Source organism: Carassius gibelio, chromosome A6 (assembly GCF_023724105.1).
Source record: "Carassius gibelio isolate Cgi1373 ecotype wild population from Czech Republic chromosome A6, carGib1.2-hapl.c, whole genome shotgun sequence".
Classification (NCBI taxonomy): Eukaryota; Metazoa; Chordata; class Actinopteri; order Cypriniformes; family Cyprinidae; genus Carassius; species Carassius gibelio.
Window position 1 is genome coordinate 28,724,943 of NC_068376.1, and position 11,619 is coordinate 28,736,561.

At 37.0% G+C, this 11,619-nt stretch overlaps 1 protein-coding gene across 2 annotated transcripts in view; it reads right to left on the bottom strand.

The window, feature by feature from the left end:
* Window positions 1–11,291, bottom strand: part of LOC128015985 (guanine nucleotide-binding protein G(i) subunit alpha-2) — a 38,947-nt gene extending 27,656 nt beyond the window's left edge. Inside the window, exon 1 of one of the 2 annotated variants that reach the window (XM_052600268.1) lies at window positions 10,590–11,291. In XM_052600268.1, the coding sequence (XP_052456228.1) occupies window positions 10,590–10,707 (118 nt within the window). In that variant the 5' untranslated portion in view covers window positions 10,708–11,291. The remainder of the gene's footprint in view (window positions 1–10,589) is intronic. The other variant, XM_052600266.1, reaches the window with a different exon arrangement.
* Between the last annotated feature and the right edge of the window lie 328 nt (window positions 11,292–11,619).

Genomic DNA, 11,619 nt, shown 5'->3' on the forward strand with positions numbered 1-11,619 from the left:
AGCCATGTGGAGGGAGTTTTAGATTGCAGTTTGTCGGGGGTCTGTTTACACACTACAGAATACATGCACTTGTAATAATGCTAGTCCGTTCAATAAACGTGAGTGCCGATTAAACATGGGGTTAGATGGCAGGTACACAGCCCTAAAAGAAACCAGAGGGTTCTGCTTTATTTTTTGGTCTTCTTGACACATTTCTTGATAGCAGAAATATTGGTAGCACTTTATTTTACAGTCCTGTTCCCCATGTACATTATAGTAATTACAATAACTATGTAATAACTAGGTACTAACCCTGAACCTACCCCTAAACCTAACCCTACCCCATGTAGTTACCTTGTATTACCAGAACTTTCTTAGATAAATACACTGTAATTACACTATGTACATGTTAGTACACGTACTGTAAAATAAAGTGCAACAAAAATATTAGGGGCTGGGCAAGGGTGGAAATCTGAAGCATTCATTATATAAAACCAGATTTATTATTATTTTTTATTGACAATTTTAGTGACAATGTTACAAAAGATGTAAATTTCTAATAAATCTAATTATTTTAAACTTTATTGATCAAATAATCCTGAAAAAAAGTATTGATTTCCACAAAACATATTAAGCAGCAATAACATTTTCATTTCATTGATAAGAATACCATATTAACAATACTAACAATATTAACACCAAATCAGCATATCAGAATGATTTCTGAAGGATCATGTGAGGAGTAATGATGCTGAAAATTCAGCTTTGCATCACATACATTGAATTTTAAATTATATTACAATAGAAAACAGCTATTTTAGATTGTAATAATTTTTCAGAATATTTCTGTTTTTACTTTATTTCTGTTCCAATAACTGCAACCATGGTGAGCATAAAATCAAAAACATAAAAATGTATACATATAGTTTACCATATATACATTATATTCACTGGTAAAGCATATGATTCACTGGATTATGCAAAATATATTACCAAATGAATTAATTTATTTTCCCAGCAAAAAAAAAAAATAACTATAGATATAGTATATGTTAACATTATACAATTACTTAGAACATAATGCAAGACTTAATATAATAATATAAAATAATTGGTAGAAATGGGAGGGAGAAGACTAACACTGCTAGTATGAGCAACAAGGCTTCAAGTGTCTCCAGATTGTACTCAAGCAGCAATTAACTTTTAAATTTAATCTAAAATGCTTACTGCGTGTTCATTGTGTCCTCTCCAAGAAAAGAATGCTCTTGAGATGTCCATAATGACAGCATTCACTACCATGATAAATTACACCAATTTAGATCATTGGTGTCTAAAGAGTCGCCGTCCACAGCGTCGCCGGTGTCTTTAATCTCCGGTGCGGCTCTACACTACCACCCGTCAAGTGGCCTAATCAGGGCCTGAGCCCAATTTACATCTGTGAGCAGTGCTTCAAAAAGAGGAGAGCCGTGTTAAAACCCTCCACCGGAGGGCCGACACCATTGTGTCAGATGGGATTCGCAGTTCCCAAGCGTCATTCGGTCTGGCAAGACAACAAGACAACGAATGGAGATAGATCAACGCCCAAAACTGGACACAGGATGCATGCAAAAAAAAAGTATATAAAGTATGTAATCTTGGCTCAAATTCAGTTTTCTATCACAAGAATAAATAAAATTTTAAAATATATTAAAATAAAAAATAAAAAATAAATATATACACTATAAAAATCTTGCTTTCACTGTTTTGCCTTCCCTTTAAGACACACAGATTATAACAGGCCCAAGGAGGTTCGGTCTATTTTCAGAGCTTTGCAGGAATGAAAATGGACTGACAATGATGGTGAGGGAAACAGACCGGCTGATGCATTACAGTCTGAAATGACAGAAACAACACAGTAGGTCGCTGGTAAATGGCTGCAAGCATTGTAGCCCCAACAGGATGAGCTCAGTAAAAGCACAACCTCCCAACTGATCCTGAACTATTGTAGCTGCTGTAAACAACTAAACAGAGAAAACTTCTAGTGAGGAGGATCTCAGGAGACCTCAAAGACAACATGAAGATATTTTTCTTTTCTTTCATTGTTTTTTTTTCTGTGCTACTCAAGCGTCTACTCCGTTAAAGTAACAGGTTTGACGTCATTCATGCCAACTTGGTTCAATGACAAATAGTGATGCATTAAGTTTGAACATGCACAAACATATTCAGTGAATAACATCTTAAACACTGCTCTATTCCCCACACAAAGCTATCGCATGACTTCGAAGGACTTGAATTCTAGCACACAAGCCATATAAACTACTTTTTCATAAAACATGGAGCAAATAAACAGCACAACATGGGCACAAAATTCTAGGTTTCTTCAAGCTTCAAATGAACACCAACTTTTTGCCATATTCCACATCGAGACCTGAAGATCTGACATCAAGGTTGGGCAAGGTTGATGCAAGGCCTCTGAGACCAGCTGAAATAGGAAACCTAGAAGCCAGGCGTCTTTTTTCAAGTGAGTGTGTGTGCACAAATCACAGAGGAGGTTTTTGGAGGACACAGTCTGGTTCTGAAGTGTGTGTATGTGGGGAAGTGTATTTTGAAAATGTAAATGTGTGACAGTGACTGTGCGGGAAGCTGTCACCTGTTCTTCGAGAGGTGTCACCTTGGCGAGTTGTTTTTGCACTATCTGAAGGTAAAAGGAGAAGATGCTGCGATTTATCACTGTCTGAGACTGTGGCTCCCTCCCTCCGTGCTAGACGTCTCCCGACAGGAAATATCCTGCTTTAACCTCTGATCTCTCCACACCGTAGACACAACACAAGGACTCAACATTCAATATGTAAACAGTGCAAATGATAAATTAAGGAAGCCACATGCCTTCTAGGTTTTTAACAACAGATGCACCAGTTTTTATCCCAAAATCCTCACCTCTCGGTGTGCTGTCTTAAAGTGGTCTTCAAATGCTACATGCACATTTACAAGTTGTTTGAATTGAAATGTGTGTTTGGAATGTGTACACACAACCACCCTACAATGACAAAGAAAAACGTGATCTACTAAAATCTTTACCCCTTTCTCAAATGTCTTTGTGACGTCACACAGACAGGCCCCACCCATGATAGTTTGATTGACAGTAGTGTTTCAGCACAGACTGGACCGGCGTTTTACCTTAGGCCCACCCCTTGAGTGACTGTCATCAGTCTGCCATTGTTTCCTCGCTGGAGAAAGTGTAGACAAGAATGACTCCTAAGCAAATGAGGTGCTCTGTTATTGGATGTAATAATGAACACATCAGTCGCCATTTACACCCGACATCTGAGCCGCTGAAGATACAGTGGAATAACGTTACATTTGTTTCTGAAGGGAATGCCCCCCGATCTGCCTAAATGCGTCTATCTTCATGTGAATCATTCTTGGTACAGCTCTTTTTTAATGAATCTTTGCAAATCACCTTTCCTAATAATTTGCTATTTAGCAAGTTTCATGATGAATGCGGCTAAAGTAAACAGTCTCTTGAGCCCCTTTCACACTGCCATTCCGGCAAATACAGGGGTAAAGTGTTCCTGTAATTGTTTCCTGGTCGCTAGATTTGGCACTTTCACACTGCCAGTGATGACCCGGTATATGTGCGTGCTTTCACACACAACCCTTGAAGATCCCGTAAGGACACGTGACATCAGCGCGTGACCTATAATGTACGAGTCGACAAAGCTTGGCACGTTATACTTTAACTGAAGCAAGCAAACGATCTCAGTGTCAGCGCAGAAAGTGAGGAACTAACTGATCTCTGCTTTATTACAGTTTGCACATATGTTTTCGTCGCGAATGTTGATCTTCCTTCAAAACAGCCGGTAAAAAAGTCGCGCGATAACGCGCGTCATCACTTCGATACCGAATTAGATCTGGCTTTTGTTCACACAGCGCTCGTTCCGGATCGATTACCGCAATGTTACTAGGTCCCCGACCCGGGTTCGATTCGGTAATCAATTCCGGGACGTGGTTGCTTTCACACAGAAGGCGACCAGGCAATGTTACGGGAATATTGCGGGTCCGACGTGCAGTGTGAAAGGGGCTTCAGAGAGCGAGAGGGGCGGGGTCAGCATAGCTCACTAACATTTAAAGGAAAAGCTTGCTCTGAAAAGAGCTGTTTTTGACAGGGTAAAAAATGTGTTTTTTTTACACTACCATTAAGAATTTTTTGGCAAACTATGTTACAGACTTTTCATTAAGGCCCTAAAGATTCATATCAACTTGTAGAAAACTTGACTTAACAACAGTGGTTCGGAGTTGATGTTTTAATGTTCATAAAAAGCTTTATGCCCATCCAAGGCTACACAGTAAAAACTGTAATATTTTGAGATATTATTGCCATCTAGGGATGGTGTTGGCGCAGTGGATAAGATGCATGCCATTGGTCGGAGAGACCTGGGTTCGAATCCACTGGTTGACACCAATGTGTCCCTGAGCAAGACACTTAACCTCTAGTTGCTCCAGAGGCGTGCGACCTCTGACATATATATAGCAATTGTAAGTCGCTTTGGATAAAGGCGTCAGCTAAATGAATAAATGTAAATGTAATGTAAATGTAATCTATAATAACCATTTTCTATTGTAATACATTTAAAAATTTAAACATTTTCAGCATCATTATCCCAGTCTTTAGTGTCACATGATTCTTCAGGAATCATTCTATTATCCTGATTTTCTGCTCAAGATACATTTTCTTATTATTATTATCAATATTATAAACGGATTGGGATTTTTGTGGAAAGTATAGTACATTTCTTCAGGAGTTCAAATGCACAGCATTTATTTTTTAAGGTTATAAATGTCTTTATTGTACTTTTGAACAATTGAATGCATCTTTGCGAAATAAAATTACTAATTTCACACAGAATTTGGAGGAAAATATTGAGATATAATTCTAGTTATATACCAAGCCTTAGTATGCTGTTAAATGGTGTGCAGCGGTATCACTACAAATTTCTATTCCTCAGGATTTTAGCAGTTATATTCACACTCCAATTCTAAAAAAAGGTCGGGGATAAAGGAGTCCAGAATAACCTCTCCAAATGAGTGTCTATAACTGCAGCTCCAAGAACACGAACCCTCCTGATGGTCACTTGCCCCCATTCTGTGGCACAACTCCATTAGTTCTGAGATGTGACATTCTCCTTTCTAAAACTGAACTCAAAAGGAACTGCTCATCATTCTTGTCCCCAAGGCTTTTGTCTTCTGAAATTTCCTTGAGTTTTTGCCAACCCAGTGCATCAAAATGTCATGATTAGGCAGAACGAAAGGGTTTCAAGATGCTTGGTTTAACATAAACACAAGACCACAAAGTACTTCCTGCTCTGTGGCATGACCTTGACTCCTCAGTTGTTTGGTTCAACACTTGCCGTCCATGTAGTGGGCATATTCTTGAGTGTAAAAACTAAACTTGACACAAGGATATTCTTGGCATCCCAATGTCCTGCCAATTTATTAACTTAAACCCAAATTATAAGAGTCTAGAGTATCCGTGACCAGCAGACATGTGTCATAATGCTGAGTTGCTCATCTGAGACACGAGGAGGTGGCAAGGTCAGTAATTCTGGCGAGAGTGGTTACAAAGATGACGCATAATGAGGAACTCTGAGGCAATTACAAAAAAATGATCATTAAAAGCCTGTCTGAATTCTAGGTTTCTGTCACTAACTTAGTGTGATTTCTACCTAGACAACACATGTAGGCATCATAGGTGTGGTTCTTAATTCGTAGACAACAAATTACACTGCCTGCAAAATGTTTCATTCTGGAAATGCTATGAGAATATTTGATGTGGCCCTTGTAGATACAGCAATCCCATAATGCAGAGCAGTGATAAGATGTTTTTTACTTGCATATAGCCAATCAATTTCTTATGAAGTTGACATTTAATTTTGAATGCATGTGCTTTTATTAAATTTTATTAAATTGACACTAAAATCAGATATCAAAAATCATAACTCTATTCAGCTGAACACAGTGATTTCACATGATTGTACTCGGATTATGCTCAATATCCTGGCAACATATAAAATCACATATGTAAACATATACACTCACTTACAGAAGCTCTTGTGTCAGACGTTAATCATCATATAAGATAATTACTTTTCTCACCGTTTACACTGGTAGTGCTGGAGTTATATTAATACTAACATGGAATGTTACAATTTAAAGAAATAGTTCACCCAAAATAAGAGCATTTTCTGATAATGTACTTACCCTCAGGCTACCCAATATGTAGGCAAGTTAGATTTTTCATCAGTAATTTTTCAGTAGGGGTGTGACGGTACTCGTATTTGGCTCTTTCGGTTTTTCGAAACAAAGTCTAATCTTTCAAATGATGTCCTTTTTCAGGAAATTCAAACAATAAATGCCGTTTTGGTGCTCTTTGATGTGGCGACAGATCACTGTATAAACGCCTCAGTTCAAATGGCAGCACGATCATCTCTTCCTCTTTACTGCTAGCTTTAATGTGAAATAAACATGAATAAACATCTCACGCCTCATGTAATCGCTCAATCAGTGTTTCAACCGTGAAAAGTTGGTAATAAAACAGCTTGTAAACAAAATGTCACGTAGCATTTAATTTCCATCAGGAACTAATCAGTGTCCACAGCTCGTTAGTGCGCTATAAATGAAGTCTAGAGAAGAGCATTTCTTGAAATATTAGACTATATACTCATTGAATTCATCTGTGATGTCTAATGGATGTTTAAATAAATCTTATGAAATGAGTTATGAGATGCACTATGTAAATAAATATTTCAACAACAAAGTTTATTTAAAAACTGCATTATGTGCAATTTGCATGTTTGCATTTTAAGTTGAGTGTTGCTTGTTATATTAAAAAATAATGAGTAATTAAATTTAAGTCTGGGCTCTGTTGTTAACTGTAACCTTATAGTAGGCTTAATGTAAAAGAGCTCACTATATTTTAGAGCATAAGCCAAGGTAGATTTTTAACCCTAAAAAATTTTGAAATTATAACTAAATTTATTTAAAGAAAGTTTTCCCCCATTGTTTCATCCATAATTTACAGTAAATTTTCATTTCTGGGTGAACAATTCCTTCAAATTTTCTACTAGGCTTAAATAAAATAATTTTAAAATAACTACCTGTACAACCCAAGTAGGGCTGCACAATTAATCACATTTCTAATCTCGATTACAATTATGGATGCCATAATTACATAATCATTCAAAGTGGCAATTAATCGTTCAAAGTCCACTTATCTTATTATTTTGTTATCTTAAGGGTTAAGATTTCTGTGTTATCTTCAGGTTTTTTCCATTGTTTAAGTTTTAATATAACATTATAATATCATTCATATTTTAACTTTTTTTATATAATTTAAAAAGAAACTAATCTGATGTATAGTTGACATTTGAGGCTTAATACTATAGAAAAGTACTAAATGTTTTACAGTTGGAGTGTTTTCAGCTTGTTTATTTTTATATAAAAATACAGCATGCAGTTGCATCGAACAATGGTATGAACATCATTCAATGTAAATTGGGATAATCCTGATTAATAAATCGCAATTACAATTTCAAGGGAATAATCAACCAATTCTGATTTTTGTCATAATCGTGCAGCCCTAAACCCAAGAGGGGTGCTTGATTTGAGACCGTAAACATTGGAAAGTTACCCAGCTAGCATTACTTTCACAATCTGGATATTTCAAACTGATGATATTCAAACATTTAGCAATATTGTAAAAATGCTGAACAAGCCAGAATATGCTACTGACGAGTAATTGAACTGTGTTTCCAAAGCATGAGATTACTGCTGTGGTCATCTATCATTTCAGACCCGACCATAAGAAGTCATTAGTGGGAGCTCTGTGAACACTGTGGTGTGTGGAAACCCATATTTACACAGAACCAGTCAGATCTTGAGCGCTGGGTGATGCTGGTCTCATTTCTGATTTAACACTATAACCCCGTGATGTGAATAATGTGGTATATATGTGCTTGCTAGATTGCTTTTATTTATTTACATGCAGATATTTTTGAAGTTGAACACTGTATATGTGCCTGGGGGGAATCAGTGCCAAGCTAAGTTCATCCAATTTTCTGATTACATCTAAACCCTGTCTCCTTTATTCCCCGGGCACAATCTCCCTGTATTCTCACTCCTGCTTCCTCTCTCCGTAGGGTAAAGTGTATTGTGGAGAGCTCCGCTGTCCCACCTGTCCCCATGCTGTCAGCATCAGAGCACACATGCTGCACAACTAACAGGATATGACAGAGGACGACTGTGTGAAGTTGTACTGAATTGGGAGGTGACTCCATCCAGAATTAGGCCACTGTTTAAGCAACTACGCTAAATTTACAAGATTAACATCTCGTAACCTGGCTTATGACCAACTCTGATATTACCAAACTCAAGTGAAATGCCTGATTGTTGACAAATTGTGTGCACTAGATTAAAAACCAAGCAGCTTATCAATTCATCTCTCTCTTTTGTATTTTTTTAAAACATGCTCACAGTTTACAAGCGGGCAACAACTATTTACTATCAAATAGTCAACATGCATGCATTGCATAACAGTGCTAACCAGACAAGATTGCATAGAAAATACAGACCGAACATTTTTGACATCTGCACATACTAAAGACATATTGATCTTATATCAGCTAGGCTGAAGAATGAGACAATATTTGGAAACTTTGTGATAACCTCGCCTCCCCTGGTATCACCTAAATAAATAAAAAAAAATAGCCTCCTCAAGAAATAGTAAACAATTTATTTAAATTATATGATACAGCTATCATTGTGCACAATATTTACAAAAAAATTTATGTAATTTTTATTAAATTTTCCTATATGTAATTTTTTGGGGAGTAAATAGTGCACATCTACTGAGCTTGTAAAGTCTGTTTCTCTTCTGATGATTTTGTTGATCTGGTATTATAATAATCAATGACTTAAGAGCCATTAAACAGGTGTGTATATGCATACAGAAACTACAGAACTGTGCAGTTTCTTCCCCCTCTCTGATGTATTTTTCCAAATCAAGCACGCTTTCATTTACCAGCAATGGACCTGACAAAATAAAAATGGATTGGTTACAGCAGGAGCACTCAGCTTTAATGAAGCATAATTGAATGGAGAAGTCTTTTGTTTAGTGCCGTACTTATCTGATTCTCACAGCAGGGTTACTCCAGAACAGCACTACCTGCAGACTCTTGTTTATACCTAACCTGGTCATCTTGAAAAAAACTTAAACAGCATGCATGCACCTTCCTGAATGCCTGTTTGCTTTTTACATTGCAAGTTATTGATGCAAATTACCCAGCTAACAAAATATGCTCTAAGAATGTTTTACTAAAGTTTTAACATCACTTCTGAATGTTCTCTGAAACCAGTTCCAGTTTTTTTTTATGTTTTTTTTTTCTTGGTTATGAGAATGTTAAAGACATTAAGACAATATTAAGGGGAATGTCTGATTTTTTTATTTTGCAAACATTATGGGTATATTACATCTGAATGTTCTCTCAATCCTCTTAGACAAAAATCCAACTAAAATTTTTAGGATAAATGATGCATTAATATGTTTGTGCTTACATCTTAATGTTATTAAAGACCAGATAACTTTGAATGAACATTCTGTTAACGTTAATGAAATAATATTTGTTCATAACCTTGCCAGAACGCTAGCAAAAGTTCTGAGAACGTTTCCTGTTAGTCACAACAGAACAAGAGAGTGGAGAATATTTATGAGCAGGCCTAAACACATGAGCATAAAGGACGAAGCAGTATCCATGGAAACCATATAATTTATCACTGATAAGTATATATTTTTTTCCCAACACAGAGGTGAGTATGGCTAATGGAAGTATAGAAGAGTTACATAACGTACATAAGGTTGAGAACATCTGTGATTGACCTTAATAGGCTGAACATACTACATGAAGAAAATCCCTGTAAAAACAACATTATTGATGATAATTTAACTAGATTTATTTATATAGGATCTCTACTACTTATAAACTATGCAAACTATTATTTATATTCAAAGTAAGTAGTATATGCTTGGAGTAACATGAAAACATGATTTTCTGTACCATAGTATACCGTCTGAAATCATCACTTTACCGTGGCACTTAGCGCATGTATACGTCCAAAATACCATGGTAGTACCCTGGTACTCCAATGTGCTCCAAAGAACACCACGGGCTGACGGGCATTTAGAAAACACGGTAACACCATAGCATTTTTAAACGCAAAGCTGCTTCAACGTATAATATGGTATTTTCTCGGTACAAGTCCAAAAACATGGCAATTCTTCCGGTTTGATTCTTCGTAAATAATATTGTAGATTGAAATCTCAAATGTAAGACGGATGCTGGTGTGTTTGCATCCATCCTGTTTATCAATCATAAGCAAACCTAACCACACATCAGATCATATTATAAATGCATACTAAATACATCTCCTCCAAACGAGTCGCAAAGTAGGCTACTGGCATATTGTGTTTTTTTTATGGAAGCGTGTGATATAGCACTAGAAAACGAAATGTTTCGCGGGAGCTGTCTGAATACACAGAGCCGCTGAAAATAACACATGCGCGACGTGCCATGACTTACCGAGCAGGAGCAGTTTCACCTCCCTCGCAGCCTTCTCACCATCCTCCCGAAGGTTTTTGTCGATCATTTTTGATCTCTCGCTGGCCGCCTTGTCTTCTGCGCTCACCGTGCAGCCCATGATCGTACCGTGCGCGCGTCAAACTTCAAAGGATAGGTCAGATCAGCTCGGTCCGTTCCGCGCACGAACTGTAAACTATAAACACGCCGCGTGGATTGACAGATGTGCTATAAAGGCGCAAAATGTCACAATTTAAAAGGTTTAATTCTGAAAATCCCCGGCCTCTGATTCTCCATCAATCAGAAGGGTTCGAATATGTGTTGACGCCGCGATTAAAAAGTTGCTTAGTTTCCCACCAAATCAGTCAATCAATCTTCCTTCCTTCCTTCGTTCGTTTAGCGCCTCCTTTCAGATCAAAGAGCAGCCGCGACGTCGGTGCTTTCATCTACACAGCACAGTTCCCGAAATCAAATCATTTGCTTGCACTGAATCAGATGTCTGTTTTTGCACGCGAAATTGTATCCAACTGGTAAGAAATTCTGCAAACACCATTGGTATTTTGATTTAAATTCAAACGTTCTGCATATCTTTCCTGGCGCAGGTTGATTCAAAAAATATTTCAAAATTCGAAATCAGAACGTCGCAGGGTTCGGTGCGGAGCTGCGCTCGCGCTGCTTTCTTCTGACGAATAAACAGAGCGTAAGAATGTTTAGAAAAAAAAGCCAAAGCGAGCAGCAGCACCCACCCACTAATGAACAACTGCGCGTGAATTGTGGGAAATGCAGTAGTTTCTGCAGTTTCCAAATAACTGAGTTGGTGCTAAAATGTTCATTTTAGCAAATCGGTTTGCTCAGATTTTTCAGAGAACTAGTTGAAAGTGATTCACTGATTATTTGAAATCATAGCTTAAGTTTAATAAGTATAATAATTTTAACTAATGTTTAATCTTTCAACTTTATCAAATAAATTAATACATACATTTATAATTTAAAACAATATATATTGAATAATAAGAAACATAAAAAAATACTA